Genomic DNA, 18,453 nt, shown 5'->3' with positions numbered 1-18,453 from the left:
GTGAAGGGTGATATATGTGGGAAGTTGTAAGCTTGAGCACCCACATCTCGGTCTCCTAATTTCTATCTCTATTTTCTTGATTATTTTATTATTTAATTAGTCTTTGTGTGAGACTGGCGAACGGAATTTAAGACTGATAAACAATGTATCCCCCCTGCAATGTGGGTCCCACTTTTTTAGTCACCTCCAAAACTTAGGGTACATTTTATATCCCGCATTATAGCCTTTACCATGGGGATCTTTTTTTATTAGGACAGCGTTTTTTATCTTCTATAATTTTGTTTGGGCTTGTTTGTAACAAATTATATATATATGTAGAAGCATAGTAATAGTGATAAAAATCTTTTGCGAGTTAGACAACAAATTGTATTAATGCAACAACGATTTCACAACTAGGCTAAGAGAATTTGTTGCAGTCTGCATAATTTATGTAGATAAATATTCACAGTGAAATGATAATGCAAAATAGGCTTTTATTTTCAAGATGCTAAAAGTTATTTCCTTACGTTTGCAGCTTATATACGTCTGCACACAAGATGAAGATAGATTGAACTCGATACATTGTCTGCCAGCAAGCTACATCAGAGCCACTTAAATATCCATTGCAGAGTCCCGACACTAGTTGAGACAAAACAGGCGCCTACAAATCATTTCCAGGAAATGTGCAACAGTATAGACAAATTGACTTGTTTCAAATCAAACTCTACTTTAGAACTAGTGAGAGTGCTGACAATATTTCAGCTTACTTTGCTTCTTGGCGCAAATCCTGCCATATGAAATTTAACAACTCTAAGTTGATGAAATCAAGGAAGAAACGAAAAAGCAGCACAGAGTTTGAAGAGATGAGATCTAACAAGCGTAAGGCACTGGATGTTGAAATGTGCTTCTTTTGTGAAGGCGAGTTATGTCACCTTTCAACTTTTGATGCAAATGGTCATATTCATACCATGATAACTGAACTGTAAAAAACTTAGTTCTTTTAAAGCTTACTGAGGGAGATATCATTGCAACCGAAACAAAGTATCGTCTCAAATGCCTGGTCAATTTGAGAAATTGATATTGTAGCCTTGTCAGAAAATTAAACCAGGAACCAGAAAACACAAATGACAAAGTGAATGAGGGTCGAGTATTTATAGAGATAATGAACTAGACTAAAAACTCTTGACCATGGAACCTTCATCTTCAAGTTGTCTAAACTCCAGGCACTATAAGTAACTCGTTTGGAAAATTTTAGTATTAATAAATCAATTAACAAGAACAGGTTGAAAAAACAACTATCGGAACATTTCCCAGAGGCACAAAACAGTAGGATGTGGAAGCACCGTAATAATTTTTAAGTAAGGTAACCGCAATACGTTTCAGGAGCATGAATAATTGGCTATAGTACCATGACAGTAAACAGATATTGATAGAATACTCAGTCATTTTAAAATTTCATAATTAATTGCTATTCTGACAATTGGAACAACATATAAATGGCGGGCGATAGCCATGTTAGATTTTGATATATCAAGTGACCTCCTAGGAAAAATTTGATAAGTGTTTCCCAAAGGAAGTTCATTCCAAATTTAGTGCTTGTATTTATTCAGTAAAGGTAACCTCAAAATATTGCTCTGAGCCACCAGGTAAACTATTATGATATTCTAAGAATATAGTTGTATTTAGCAATCACACATATAATGCATCAAAGGCCTCAGAGTTCTGTTTTATTTCTATTTTATTTACAGCAAATTGTTGAGAGCTATAGAACACTGGAACCAAAAATGTGTATATTTTCTAAGGACTTCTTGTGTCCTACATTTCATGGATGTGATTTATTAAACAACTTGTGTGTTTTATAAGAATACACCGAACCGCTTACTAATCATTAATACATTTTGATGCATTAAACAAGATTAATATTTTGTAATAACTTCTTGAGTTTATTCTTTTAGTTGATTTAGTTACATTATGATGTGTGTGTATTTTTCAAGGGCTTCTTATAAGTTATTCTGATGTACTGAACTGAAAAGGGTTTTGAAAGTTCTTAAAATCAACGTTTATTGTATGTATTCGTGTCTTAAACATAATAAGTGTTGGATAGGAATTAACAAGCTCTCTCTTTTTTAATAACTTTGAGGCATTAAGAAACGTGTGTTTTGTGAACGACTTTTTGAATTCTTCAATTATCGACTGCAGTGTATTAAACAAGAGTTTCGTAACGTTTTCGCAAGTCCCTTCTTTATTGATTTTCGTATATTAAAGTAATTGTTTTGGAAATATTTTCCGAATGTATTCATTTGATATGTTTGTGCATTAAACAAAGTAAATGTGTTTGTAAGGCTTCTCAAACCCCTGATTAGTGACTTTCGTTTTTTAAACAAGATTACTTCCAAATATTTTATAAGAATTTCTCGACTCCATTCTCAGTTCAAACTGACGTGATAGTAGAAGGCCTAGACAACTTTCACTGAAAGAGCCTTTTTAATATATAGATATCTGGTATTGGTGATCAAAGGATTACGGCCATTAAAGAGCATTCTCTGAATGTGATATAAAAAGACTCGTGATATCGTAGGCATAAATTCAATATACTGCTACTAGAGAGCGAATAGTTCCACAGAGTTTTAACAAAAGTTACACAGACCCACCGAGTGTCTCCAGAGAGGTTTTTAATGCTCTTAATACGTTAGAATGACTAGTGCAGGGGTGTCTCAAACTGCGATTGCGAAAGCATAATTTATTAAAATACTTTTTGTACCTCGATTCCAAATATATTTTGGATATGAGCTTCACTACACTATAGTTTACTTGCTAGAAAATCTTATTTTTTAAGCATATAATTTTAATATCCGAATTGAATATGACATTTTCCATGCATTTAACTTACAACGTATTAGTGCCGTAAGTGACTGTACTTCACGTTATAACGGATACGTAAACCATTCGTGTTATAGATCTATGTCATACTGATCAAAGTAACTGAAAGTAATACAGTGCAGCTTGATTATTCATATAGCGTGCTTCATAATTTACTCGTATGATAATTGTGTATTGGTTTAGCCTATGATATTTGTAGTAACAATAACAGTTTTTCATATACATTGCTGGCCAAAATCTTAAGGCCAATGAACATAAAGAAAAATTATGCATTTTGCGTTGTTAGACTCAACCACTTATTTGAGTAGAGCTTCGAAAGATGAAAATAAGAAAAGAGAAAATAAAAATAAAAAACATTTTAACATTTAATAGGGAAAATGTGAACACTATAAAATTAGCCTAAATACTAGCTGGTCAAAAGTTTAAGACCAGGCTGAAACGAAGCGTTAATCAGTAAGCAAGTAACAAAATTTAGTCATTTGTTTTCAAGCATTAGCGTTGTCAACATCTTCTGTGTTACATTGGGTAAAAACATGGCAAAGGCTAAAAAATTGACAGAGTTTGAACGTGGCAGAATTGTCGAGCTGCAAAAGCTTGGTCTCTCTCAACGTGCCATCGCTGGTGAGATTGGGCGTAGTAAAACTGCTGTTGCAAATCTCTTAAAAGACCCTGAGGGATACGGAACAAGAATTTCAAGTGGTTGGCCCAAGAAAATTTCGCCGGCGTTGAGCAGGAGGATTCGACGGGTTGTCCGGCAAGATACCAACCGATCGTCGAACCAGATTAAAGCCCTTACGGACGCATAATGCAACTCAAGAAAAATAAGACGGCATCTACGAGAAAAAGGCTTTAAAAACCTTAAACGTCTTCAAAGGCCTCGCCTCCTTCTACACCACGAAATAGCTCGGTTAAACTTTGCTGAGAAGCACCAAACATGGGACGTAGAAAAGTGGACGAAGGTTTTGATTTCTGATGAGAAAAAAATTAACCTGGATGGTTTAGATGGCTTCCAACGTTACTGGCACGATAAGGATATCCCACTGGAGACATTTTCTATACGACACAGTGGAGGAGATTCCATCATTATCTGGGGTGCTTACTCCTTCCATGAACCAATGGAGTTTCAGGTTATACAGGGGCGTCAAACAGCAGCTGGTTACATTGGCATGTTGGAGAGAGCATCCTTTTGACTGAAGGCCCTCGCTTGTGTGGAAATGACTGGATCTTTCAGCAGGACAACGCTGGAATCCACAATGGCCGCATGACAAAGTACAAGCATTGATACTCCCAAGCATTTTCAATGGGGTTCAGATCGGGCGAACACGTTGGATGGTCCAAAAGAATCACGTTATTCGCCCGATCTGAACCCCATTGAAAATGCTTGGGGGTATATGGCAAGGGAAGTCCATAGAAATGGACGTCAATTCCAAACAGTGCATGATCTTCGTGAAGCCATCTTCACCATTTGGAATAACATTCCAGCCAGCCTTCTAAAAACGCTTATATCGACCATGCCAAAGCGAATGTTTGCAGTTATTCGCAATGACGGCCGTGCAACTCACTACTGAGACCTCTTGCTGGGCATTTCCTACCCTGTTTAGGATTTCTTTTTGGTATGGTCTTAAACTTTTGACCAGCTAATATTTAGACTAATTTCATAGTGTTCACATTTTCCCTATTAAATGCTAAAAAAGTTTTTTATTTTGTTTTTCCCTTTTCTTATTTTCATTTTTCGAAGCTCTACTCGAATAAGTAGTTGAGTCTAACAACGCAAAATGCATAATTTTTCTTTATGTTCATTGGCCTTAAGATTTTGGCCAGCAGAGTATATACTTAAACATAGAGCATTAACTATTTGGACACATATCTTGTAAATCATATTAACAAAAGGAAATATAATACACCGAAACGAAAACGGATTTAAACATGCAAAACGATTGTCATTACCTATATAGCCCTGTTTTTATTATTAAATCCTGTTACATCTAATTTTTACCCAGCAGTTATTAAATTTTGTATATCTATACGGAATATATTACTCTAAATAATGTTCATAATACGAACGTTCTCAAGTAAAAAATATAAATTAAAGTGTTTACAGAACGGTTTTTAAACTTTAAAACATTAAAAAAGATGTAAAATTTGCCTTCTTGTATACTATCATATGGAATAACTTGTATTTTATGTGTACAAAACTCTAATTTTACATAGAACAATTCTCCAACTCACATATGCAACGCTTTTCAAAACAGATTTCTTTCTTATATAAACAAAAGAAAAAAACCCGCAAAACTTATGATTTTATGTGTTGTCAATCTAACATCGTATTGGATATCACAACTTTTATGTTTACAAAATATTGATTTTTTTTTTCTGAAGATCATTTCGATTCACTCTAAAAGATCGTTGAAGCCCCTAGTATCCCTTTTGTATTTAGATATAAACACTTATATCAAGTATTTAAAGTTTACAAGACTACGAGATTTTCTAGCAGAAGTTTCTTGATATAAAGCAATTAAAATGTTCTAAACTTAAACTTAGTAACAAATTCAAAAACATTAAGTTATTTCGCACCATGCACTGATATTAAATAATTTTCGTGGTTCTTTTGTGTGTGTGTTTTTCTTATAGCAAAGCCACATGGGGCTGTCTCCTGAGTCTACCGAGGGAAATCGAACCTCTGATTTTAGCATTGTAAATCCGTAGACTTACCGCTGTACTAGCGGGGGACTTTTTTGTGTGTAAATATTGAACATATTCAATTTATGCTTGATAAAAATGAAATAGAAACCTTGTAACCCGAGCGCTTTTGAAAGGTGGACCTTTCTTCTTCAGGAGCAAACAGAAAGTTGCAGTGTGATTGAACAGGTAATACTGTATTTATATATATATAGGGTGTTTAGTGACATCTGGGGGTCATCCGGTTTTCCGAAAATTGTTTATTTCATTGTGTACTGTTGTGAACGTCTCATTTCTGGCGCAATATGGCATGTGATATATTAATTTTTAAATGGCTAAATGTATGTGTATTTGTTTTTTAAAATGTGCTTAAGTGTTGAAGTATAATGAAACATAGATAACACCTGAAGAATGATTGAAAAAGATATGCTATACTAACCAATTAAAAAAAATCAGCTTTATACTAATCAATTTATAAAAAAATCAGCTTTATATTAATCAATTTAAAAAATATCAGCTTGAAACTAATCAATTGTGTGTATGTGTTTTTCTTATAGCAAAGCCACACTGGGCTATCTTCTGAGTCCACCGAGAGGAATCGAACCCATGATTTTAGTTATACTGATCAATTTAAAAGATCAGCTTACTCACCAATTTAAAAAAAAAATCAACTTGATACTAATCGATTTAAGAAAATCAGTTTTATGCTAATCAATTTTAAAAAATCAGATTACTAATCATTTTTTTAAAATCAGCTTTATATTAATCAATTTAAAAACATCAGCTTATTAATCAATTTAAAAAAAATCAGCTTATTTATCAATTTAAAAAAATCAGCTTATTTATCAATTTAAAAAATATCAGCTTGATACTACTCGATTTAAAAAAAATCAGCTTTATACTAATCAATTGTGTGTATGCGTTTTTCTTATAGCAAAGCAACACTGGGCTATCTTCTGAGTCCAACGAGAGGAATCGAACCCCTGATTTTAGTTATACCGATCAATTTAAAAATCAGCTTACTAACCAATTAAAAAAGAACAGCTTTATACTAATCAATTTTAAAAAATCAGTTTAATCCTGGTTTACTTTATGTTTAGTGTACATTGAACCTTTCATTAAACGTTTGTTGGATATTTGAAGCTTTACTTTATTTTTCTCATTTTTACAACCTTCATATTACCGCCATTAATTAGAGTAAACTGATTCGTACAGGAGTTTTATATCTGCTTAGTAAAACTTATATGGTTTAAGAAAGAAAAACAGCCATAACTGAAGACTATACGAGTAATGTCAAATTGAGCGCAATTTAAAGTCATCTGTATAAAAAAAGAAGTTATCTCTAGTTAGTTATCATGATGCATACCGTATAAATCTCTAAAGTTTGCACAATTTATGTAAATTATTATGTGAATTATAAATTCAACTATAACTTAGACTGTAAGTTAAACTACGAGATAAGACAGTTAACAATCAAAGTATAGTGATCTCGAAGGATTAGTTTGGTGTAACCATCACTAAATGTATGTGTTGTAACAATCCTTTTGTTATTGTTGTTGCTGTTTTTTCTGGTGTTTTTTTATTTAACGCAAAGATACACGAAGACTATCTGCACTAGCTGTCCCTAATTTAGCAGTGAATGACTAGAGGGAAGAAAACTATTGGGTAGAGAAATAATTCGTGAGCGTTTTTTCAAGTTAAAAAAATATATTCATAAATGAAACGCTTTCGCAAAATATTTCATGTCATTTGGTAGATAATTTTTTGCTCTAATAGATGGTGTGTTTGATTTTCATATGTCTTTAATTTTTGCTTTCATTTTCAGCTCATTAAATGGAATGTCAAGTGGACAAAATCGAGCGTTTTCGACACCATCTGCTTTTCGCATTTAATTTCTTGCAATTTCGTTTACAACAATGCATACTATATACCTAGGTATTACATGAAATAAAGTATCATAATAAATGTTTTGGGTGTAATGTGTTCATGCATTGAAGTATTGTATAGTCTTGCATGTAATGCTTGAATGAAATTATTTAAAAACGCTCACGAATTATTCCTCAACCTAATAGTTATTATAACCTACCACCAACTCTTGGGCTATTCTTTTAACAACGAACAATGAAATTAATCGTCGCATATACACCCCATGACTGAAAGGGCAAGCAGGTTTGGTGGAACGGTGTTTCAAAGCCGCGACCGTTATATTGCAAGTCGAGCGCCCTAACCACCAGTCCATGTCTAGAATATGAATTTACAACTTAAAGCTGACCACAATATCGTAATGATTGTGTATGAATTAGTCGTAACTGAAATCATACCACAGTTATTCACTAAGACATTACATTTAATCATAGGACATATCTTCATCATCGGCTCCCATATTTTTGGGAACTATTCGTACATAGTGTTCTTTATAGAGCAATACACTCCGGACGGCGCTATTTGGAAATATTTGTCCTCTGGTATCAGCATTGAGAACGAACGCCAATACAGTGACGTCATGCACTCAACGAATACCTTGATTTCTTCTTATGATGCTTTACCTGCCCATTGTGCACAAGTCATGCAGGCATACTATTTGTATTAAATAAAATGAGTGCTTTCAAAAATAACGTTGAAGTTCTTTATTTTGGTTTATTGAAGAATATGAGAGGTTTCTAAACCTTTCTGACTATCACCTGTATTAACTTTAGTGTACTAAACAATATCAGATTTGTTAGGATAAACTAGCCCGTGTTCATGTAATAGAGAAGACGGTCGTCTCGTATCTCATTTTAGCTTGTTTGTTGGTTTTTGAATTTCGCGCAAAACTACACGAGGGCTATCTGCGCTAACCGTCCCTAATTTAGCAGTGTAAGACTAGCGAGAAGGCGGCTAGTCATCACCACCAACCGCCAATTCTTGGTCTACTCTTTTACCAACGAATAGTGAAATTGACCGTAACATTATTAAACCCCCAAGGCTGAAAGAGCGGGCATGTTTGGTGTGACTGGGATTCGAACCCGCTACCCGATGCTCTTATTTTAGTGAATTTCATGTATTAAACATAAGAGTATTGTTTGACTCAAGATTCCATTTTTTTATTTTGGTGTCTCATCAGAGATGAGTATTCTAAAAGAACGTCAAGTTCTTTACTTCACTAGGTTTAATTAATAAACTATATCAATGTTTTTAATAAGTTTCCCAGCCACTTTTTGTGGATTTAGTGAACTGGGGCAGATTTGTTTATGAGGACTATCCAAAGTGTTTCCTTTTTTCTTCATTTCATGTTTTGAAGGAAATAAATGCTTTTCTAAAATTTTCTGAATCGCTCCTGCATTTTTTTTTTCTGGCCAGAAGACAATTGTTTTCCTTTTCGTTTATTTCCGTCTATTGGTTAAATTACAAGAAAAGTAAAATATATTTTGAAGTATTATTAAGCGCTGTTAATCATAAGAATTGTAACATGCCTCTTATTTGAATATTCACGGTTATGATTGGTCGTTAACTGTTATAAACATATATAGATAGTCCTTTTTAATGAATTAAATCAACTTTTGTAAGAGTAAATCATTTCATACCTGCCTTTCTTTAATAGGTTTTATGGTTGGTTGGAAAGCAGAAAACATTCTTCACAGCCATACAAGCCGAGGCTTGAATAGCGTGAATGAAATGGGCACTATAAAAAAACTTCCATATTTTCTTTGCAAATAAATAGGTTCAGCCAAACAAACGAAAGAAACGCCATTCAGCTATCGATCGTCCACTGTGTTACGGTCGCTAAAGATATATGCAATAAGTTATGTTTGCCACAATAGCGTTTCTTATTTTTTTATCACAACATCCCAGACTCGACAATCCTACTATCCAATGTTACCTATGTTTATCTATCAGAAACGTAAGAACGCATACACGATAATTCTACTCTCCAGCGGTATACAAGTTTATTTATATTTATCTGTCAAAGAAATAAGAGACAGAAATATCAGGTAATCTAGAAGATACCCATATCAAGTTGCAAAAATGCAAATCACCTGGAATATAATAAAATACCTTTTAAACGACCAAATTTAAAATCAATCATTCGTATTCGCTGACGCATCCTGTTATTTAAACAGTTCTTATCACATTGGGAACTTTTTCTACAGGGTATCCAATGGTAAGAAAGGGGTTTGAAGTACAAGCAGACGTTTGGTGTTTTATTTGTTAACTGTCTTGGACATAGAGTGACATTAAGTCTTCTCTTTCTTTCAGGATTCACCCTCTATCATGGAAGCTGGTGAACATATCGATTTATTCCGAACGGAAACAAATACAACTCCCAAGACCGAGAGACAAAAGAATACAACATTTTCAAATACACTTGACAAGACATCTCCGGACCTTGGTGCTAGTTGTAAAGGTAAATCATACTGTGATTTGACTTATCCAAAAACAGCTGAGGAAAATAACCAACATAAACAACAAGTCAGTGATCGAGTTATGGATCAAAGTGCCAAAACTTCAAATATTACAGAGAGCTACAGTTTAGCGACATCTAAAGGAGAAAATGACTTTTCAATAACAACTAGTTCTACGAAGGATATATTTCACCCCCACGATGAAACTGTTATTCACCCACAGATTAACAATTCTGATTCTCCTGTTGGCTTTAACGAACTCTTTAGAACAGACAACAAACTGGGATGTGAGGTTGGTTTTCTTCCTGAGACCAATGAGGCGTTTATGGACAATAATGATTTGAAATACAACCATGATTCTTCTGATAAACTTCTTGAATGTCTGATAGATGATAAAAATGAGGAACATAATTACGATATGGAGCATATAGTTGATTCTCCTAATGAACCAGTAGATTCTCTTTTATCTGAAACTAATGTAACAAATGTTATTGATCCCCCTAACGACATACCTCAAACTGTGAATGTGGACTGTGCTGAGAAGGCTAATATCGAGTCTCAAAACAGCGAGAGAAAAAGTGAGGAAGTAAAAATAACTAGTAATAGTGAGGGTCTTCAAAATAACCTAACTGATGTTTCTAAAAAGCCCGATAAAGAGATTCGGAGCTCAAATGCCAGCTGTGCACAGGTAAAGTCGGAAAAAGAAAAAAAAAGAAGTCGAATTAAACATCTCCGGCCAGATGCACGGACGACCTGGAGTATCACAGCAGTACGAGGAAAAGTGACAGAGAGGTGTTTGTGGGCAGCATGCAAAGCACTAACCTCGGGATTGGTTCTTATATTAGTTGGTTCTGGAATGGCTACAATAGGCTTCTACTCTGATCACCTTTCCAAGATGGAAGAAAAAAGGGGAAATACGACGATTCTAGTCACTAATAAAAGTCGAAATTACCACTTGACGAGTCTTACATACCTGGGTCCTATCGTTATGGGAATAGGAGGTTTTATCATTGTTGCTGCTTGCGTCATGACTTTTGAGGCTCGTGATACAGCTGCTAAGATTGTGCCTGTTTGGTTTCGTAAGACAAGGGTACATGCTGCCAAGGGAGACAGTCGAGTAGCATCAGGCTGCTCAAGCGAGACATCATGGGAACGATTCTTAGCTCAACCTACTGCGATTAGAAATAATGACAACAACGATCGTTCTGTCGTGACTAGAGCGTTAATCAATTTCAGTAAGTATCTCCAAACCAGCGTTGACTCCTCCAAGCTTCTCGGAGAAGGCAAGTCTGGAATTCACAAATGTCCTTCTGAACCTTCTTTTCCGAAGCTGTACAGTCATCCAAATACTGCCCAAGGTCAAGAGCACGAAGCCCTTCTGAAAGATCGTGACACCCTTACTGTGCCCAAATCAGGTCATTCACCAGGAGACATGTCTTCTAGAAGTATGATGGTCGCAGGTGTTAAACCACGCCCCCTGACTGCTGCTTCACATCTTTATCGTCAAGCAATTTCTATGGACTGTCCGAGACCAATACTAAAGAGACATGTGTCTCATGATGTGAGGGCAGTAGAAAACACAGCACATTCTCCCAGTTTCAAAGAAACTGTTTCCTTTGAAGAGACCCCTTGTGCAGTAGTCCTTGACCCAAAAGGAAAGCATAATGAATCAAGTGACTCCATGTCCATGGATTTATACTTGCCTAACAAATCAGTAAAGCTCAAGGTTTGTGATGAATCTAAAGGACAGAAACCAAGAAATAGATTATCTTCCAGAAAACTCACATTTGAAGATAGCTTTAAAAGTCACAGTATGGACTCCAGAGATCGTCTCCCTGTAAGGAATTCTCCTTACATGGAAAGCCACCACCAGAGAGCGTCATCTGCAGGGAGCTTCCGAAACTTAACGGGACAATCACTTGGAATACCTATTACTAGTCCAACGTTTTTAACTACTAGTGTCCACCAGAGAGGATTCTCTGACAGTGTCTCTAGTGAGAGTTTACAGGTTCCAGAATCTTGTATGTCATCTGGTGAAGTATTTTTGTCGCATTCAGCAGGGAGTTCTCGATGTCCTAGTATTGAAAGTACAATAACTGCTACTTCCACTGACAGACTGCACAAACCTATCTTTCACTCCCCTCGACTCATACATCGCCAAACAACAGCGCCAGCTTCCAACGAGAGGAAGACAGACTTTAAACAGGGACGTACCCAAGCACGTGACCTACTTCGTACGGAAACAGCTCCAGCTAAGCGACACCCACTCCTCCGACAGAGAGCGCTGGATACATACAGTGAAAGTGAAAGTAAAGAAAACCTAAATACACACTGAAGTAGAATGAGAAAGAAAACCAGCTGATATTCGTTTAAAGTTGTTTTTAATTTTCAACACCTTATACTGCTCAAGCGAATCACGTGACCTTGCTCAACCGCATTTGATAGGCCCGATATCTCTGTGATGGTGATGCTATATTCGTCCCTTCTGCTATAATGTAGTCGCTCCTGAAAATCTACTGACTTTTCAAAATTAACCTTCACTCTTTGCTAGCTCTTTTCTTGAATAATACACATGAATTTATATACATATCTATATATTTATACATAATATTTTCATGTTTAACTGTACGTATAAAAATCAAACCTTAGACATAGAGACCATAAAGTTTAAGTAAGTGATTCTACTTATAGATATTTTTAGCTTTCATTTAGGAATGTGTTACTAAACTGAATGTGGAATATTGATCATTGGAAACATGTTTGACAAACACGGTATAAGACTTAATGGACTTCTTGTGCACTAAATCATTAAATAGAGTTACTACCGTTTGACCAACAAAAACTGAAGAAAAACAACTAAAATGCACAAAATAATTTAAAAAAAAAAAGGATTTAAGACACCTTAACGACTTTTTAGGTTAATTACAAAGTCTTTCGTTATGACTTAATTAATAGTTGTTTCAATTTGTCACGAGATTTAAAGTTAGTATTGCAAATTCCAGTATGTAATTTTGTATGTTTATCAAACAAGAGTACATCATATTAAATTTTATAATATTTCAAAGGACACACGCAAGACTGAACAGACGAACCCACATGGGAAAGCTGGTATCTTTTTGGTGTTTCTTCCCATATTTCAGTAGTCTGGAATTCATTATTTTAATTAATATATTTGAAATGTAATAATAAAAAAAAAACATGTTTTGAATGTTTACGTAAGTTACACAGATATAAATATATATATGTATAATTCCATGTGCAGTACTGATTGTTATATCAAACTGAGATTAATTTAGGACTTGAAATGAATGTTAATGTTATTAGCCTACTTTAGTTTTTGAGCCAAGCTTCAATATTTTTTTGAGTTTGGATTAACTGTTGTGCTGGTTTTGCAATTTTCTTGTTGTTCTCGGTGTCATTACATTTGTAATTCGTAAAACTGTTTTATCTGGGATTCAAACATTTTTAAGTAACAAATTTAGCGTTCGACGAATTTTTGAGTAAAGTTCACATGTTCTCTTTATATTACGATAATAGGATTAGATTTAGTGCATCATGCCCTTTCATGCAATTATTTTTTAAACCCTTATTCTAGATGACGTAACTCGTTTCCATAACAACCAAATGCAAGCTGAAGACAAATCGATTTTGAGTACTCAAGGTTGTCGCATTGATAAATTATTTTATTCGCGTTGAAGCTAATACGTCAAACCTGTTGAAATTCATTGATTCCTTTTATATATATATATGACGTTAAGTTCATTAGTTTACTTAATTAGTTTCAAAGATGTTAGAATATCTGAGAGAAACATTGTTTTTAATGTTTAATGTAAAATTACTCCATTTTGTTTAAGCATTGCAATAAGCTGTTTTATGTAGAAACGTACATAACCTATGTCGTAAAAAATAATAGTTGTGTTATTATTTTGGTTTAAACAATTTGGAAGATTAGATGTTTAACATGGAGATAATAAGACATATTAAAAGTATGCGAAATTTAGAAACTTAGACGCTTTAAAAAAATAATAATACATGATGTAGGAGTTTTTACTACGATTATTTGCTAATGTGAAGCCTGAACAAATTCATCAGAATCGTGAGATTGTATCTTAGCCCATCTGGCACAGACTTGGTATGTTCTTATGACCGATGATTCGTAAAATAACAATATTGTTACAACTGCCCATACTCATAAATCGCGAAGAATGAAACACTTAAAAAATTCATCTTTATAAAAACTACATCCGACGTATTACAGCTTTTTTTAATAATTCTAGCATGCCAGTAATAAAATCAAACTTAATTATAAACTTGAAGTTAGTATCAGAAGATTAAACAAAAACATTTAACGTACGTTCGTGTGGTTATTTTCCTTTGCTTTTTTTCTGTGAAAGAGATCATAACAAGGTTAATTAATACAGTTTAAAAACTACTTCGAAAGCACTATAATAATTTTAAAAACTTGATAAAAAAAAGACAAAACTCATGTTAGTTATAGTTTGGATCGGTTATTTCTTACTCTTGAAAGTACGTTATCCAGAACTGGCCGTTTATTAACATTCAATTTTTGAAGCTAAATAATTCGTCAGATATAAGCAATAATCTAAGAGGACAACAACTGTGCAAAAGATGTTCTGTGCGAAGTAAATACTTAGTTTGTTATAACTACTATCTGGTTTCTACATGCTATTAAAACAACTCGTTATCTTATACACGTGATTTATCGAATAGCAGAAACTATAACGATATTATAGGTTTTCCAAACTTACATGAGGTGGCGCTTCGTAGGGCATCTGATAGATCTTTTAGTTAATCAAGACGAGTAAAGTTGTTTGTCGACCATAAGCTATGTTTATATATACACTTAGAAACAAAATGAATGAACTATTTATATTCCAATATATTGATGATGTTACGGCTTCTGTTTTTAAATACTCAGTAAAACTCAACTTTAATACTAAAATAGTTTAAAGCATTTCTTGTCTCAAGAATTATATACACTTTCACTACTCTTTAAACCAAATAAACATATCCCATAATGCATCATTACAAACATAAAACGTTTGAAATTAAATTAAGATCAACATCCAAGTTACATTATCGTGCAAGTCTTTAAAGTTATGATTTAAACGTAGCCAAATCACACATGTAATTTTGTGGTAAATATTCTGATTTATGAGACAATCTTTTCACAAACAGAAAAGACATATCTAAGGACAATCACTTTTGTGAAGAAAGAGTCTTACTTGCTAACTAATAATAGAAAATCACTGAGTATTAAATACCATTAATTGTCTCCAAACACTCCATACTTCAACTGTTTATCTCACTCATGTCAATCACTTCCATTGCTAGAGGAACAACAGAAATCCATTGTGGAGGTTTATAACTTTTACAGTGCTTATATGCTGTTATATTTATATACAGAAAATACACTTAAAACATTATTAGAATTTATAATCTTACATTTCTTTTACAATCATCACCAAAACAAGTCCTTATTGACTAAATGCATCGCTTGTAGGTTTCCACGGTAATTTACTGAACTGATGGTCTAATGATAGGAAAGCTTACGTATTGATATAACATACATGTGTACACGTATTTTTCTTCCTGTACGCAACACTGCACGACAACACAGTCCTGAAGTAGCTGCGTGTCACATACGAAGTTATACAAAGAATATATTTATTCAATTTATTATTATGGCAGAAAGGCCTACGTTGGAAGATAAATTGCAATAATATGAGTTACGGTATCAATTCAGCTTACGGTACACGATAATATCAACAGCCGCGTTAGTCATAAACTCAGGTTATTATAGTTGTTAATTATTCTCTTTAACGCTTAACTTTTATATCATAACCCAATATTTTATTGTGATTTATTATGTCATATTCAAAGAAAAGAGGATATAGTGTTTGTTTGTTTTGAATTTCACGCAAAGCTACACTAGGGTTACCTACGCTAGCCGACCATAATTTAGCAGTGAAAGATTAGAAGGAAGGCAGCTAGACGTCACCACACACCGCTAACTCTTAGGCTACTCCTTTACTAACGAATAGTCGAATTGGCAGTCACATTATAATTCCCTCACAGCTAAAAGGGTGAGCATGTTTTGTATAACGGGGATTCGAACCAGCGACCCTCAGATTGCAAGTTGAACGTCCTAACTACCTGGCCATGTTGGGCCCACCGGATATAGTGATGCCCTTAGCTTTCACTTCAGTTAAAAATATATCCAAACTCAAATATATTTATAAAGCTTCTATATTCATTTTTCATATTTGTTTTTCTCAAGCAATGTTGGCTTTCACAAGACGCTACAGTGCGGCCTCAACACAAAATAATAAACATAATAATTCACATTCTCTGTTAATTCTTGTCCAGATGTTCCATGACCAGTGTAGTGCATATTTTCTTGTGTACACATTCACCTTTGTTCTCCTAGTCCTAGCATCACATATTTTTATCTAATGTAACAGTGCACATTGATTCTTGACAATTATTCAAGAAGGAAGGTCTCGAAGGACTGGTGAATTTAATTTAAAATATCAGTTTGTTTGTTTGTTAAGCACAAAATTACACAATGGGCTGTCTGTGCTCTGCCCACTACGGGTGTCGAAACCCGGTTTCTAGCGGGATGAGTCCCTAGACATACCACTGTACCACTGGGGACTGAAATATGAGATTGTAGTCTTATAAAAACATTCAGATAATTGGTTTCAGTGTCTCCCAAAAACATATGAATTTTTTTTTTACATTTCCCAGAAACATTAGTATAACTTGTTTCACTGCCTCCCAGAAACATCAGTATAAGTTCTTTCACTTCATTCCAGAAACATAATTTCTTTTCTCTAGTTAACACAATTTAAAATTGGATGTTTTAATTTTAGTCTTTTTTATCAGTTTAGAAGTTTACTCATGAAATTCGATGAACAATGAATAATTTATATTAAACTAAACATTTATGAAAACAAGAATACATACTTTTTTACAACCTTTCACACCAAATTTCCGCTAACGTAGAACCTATTCACACAAGTTACAGTTCACGTCGACGTACTTTCTGCAAAAAACGTCTATGAAGATCGGAGTTTTTGTTGAATTTAATATTTTCTTTAGAAATACGGTTCATTTATTTTCGTACTGATTCTAAGGCGGTCGAACATGAATTTCTGGCCTAATAAGAAACTCACCATTGATCATTAAGAAACAATGAAATTTATACTTAGTACGAAAACAAGTATTTATTTAATTTGTTATTCTTCCAGTTATTTCATCTTACTTCTGTTGCTAGCGTATATATATATATATGCCTTTCTTTGTTTGGTTGCAATCTTCTTTGCAACTCAACATTGTAGGCCAGTAATAATCTTTAATTAATTGTTGTTTTCTTTATCTCATAATGTTTCTTTGAAGTACAAAGCTACACGATGGGCTATTTATTCTCTGCCCCTATAAGTATCGAAAACCGGTTTCTAGTATTGTAGGTTCGCAGACATGCCGTTGTGCCATTGGGGAATTATCTCATAATTTAAAATTAAATTGATTAAATACATAAATATATATATATGTATGTGTTGTGTGTGTGTGTAATAAAATTTGGAGTAGGTGAAGAAAACGAGTCTTTAAATATCCATTAAAAGTATCACAATTTTATAATGATTTTACAGAACAGCAACAAATTCAAAACGTTTTATTTTATAAAAACTGAAACGAATTAAGCTCCTTTACAACATATCTCGTGTTTTTGTGATATTAAGATCAAAATTTAAAACGTACTAGATATTTTAGGAAGAAGTGGAAAGACAAAAACTTAAAGGTTAAATTATTATTTAAGGTGTAGCAAAATGAGGTAGAATATGTTTCCATACCAACGAGAAAAACCTTTAAAAATGATCATTTTGGGCTTGCATATTGCACGTAAATAGTTTTTACGTGTACTAAGTTTAATCATGTAATTCTTATATTGACGTTTCTATTAAAATCAGAAGCTTCCTTTTCTACCTTATCTTGACAGTATGAAAGCTATGTAATATACGTTTAATCTATGTGTAAAGTAAGTTCGATGTTAATAAGAAAACAATGTTTGATTTTAGTATAAATATATCAGGTATGCACAGAAAAGTATGTAATTTCAAATGATAGCACATCGTGTGTAAGTATAATAATGTATTTATTTGTTGTAAGTTAAAGCTACTCGTCTTCACTGAGTAAAACCTTTGTTAGTATAAACAATCAACGTGTCTGTTTAATTCAGTTTCCACGACAACAAAACTACTATTACTAAGCAAATTAGAAAACGAATTTATTTATTATCAAAAATTAGGATTGAAACGAATTATGCAGCTTTACACGCAGGTATTATAAACAACCCAATTTTTCACAGTGAGTATAATGTCCTTCAAGTCTCAAAGTTATGGTAATATGCAATTTATATTCTACTACTAGTTCAAGCGTAACGTCTCTCCCTTTCTCTGTGTGATTGCCCGTTTGGCGAGTGCAAGGTGAAGAACTTAGAATCATTGTC

The 18,453-nt window shown here is 33.8% G+C and overlaps 1 protein-coding gene across 3 annotated transcripts in view; it reads left to right on the top strand.

Annotated features, from left to right (window-relative positions):
* Positions 1-18,113, top strand: part of LOC143234137 (uncharacterized) — a 49,617-nt gene extending 31,504 nt beyond the window's left edge. Inside the window, exons 1-2 of one of the 3 annotated variants that reach the window (XM_076471237.1) lie at positions 5,508-5,727; positions 9,775-18,113. In XM_076471237.1, the coding sequence (XP_076327352.1) occupies positions 9,790-12,255 (2,466 nt within the window). In that variant the 5' untranslated portion in view covers positions 5,508-5,727; positions 9,775-9,789 and the 3' untranslated portion in view covers positions 12,256-18,113. Of the gene's footprint in view, positions 1-514; positions 2,208-5,507; positions 5,728-9,774 lie in introns of those variants that run through there. The other 2 variants (XR_013018524.1, XM_076471236.1) reach the window with 2 other exon arrangements.
* Positions 18,114-18,453: the final 340 nt, after the last annotated feature.

Source organism: Tachypleus tridentatus, chromosome 12 (genome assembly GCF_004210375.1).
Source record: "Tachypleus tridentatus isolate NWPU-2018 chromosome 12, ASM421037v1, whole genome shotgun sequence".
NCBI classification, from domain to species: Eukaryota; Metazoa; Arthropoda; class Merostomata; order Xiphosura; family Limulidae; genus Tachypleus; species Tachypleus tridentatus.
Note: the sequence above shows the minus strand (reverse complement) of the source record. Positions and strands in the feature narration are given on the sequence as shown.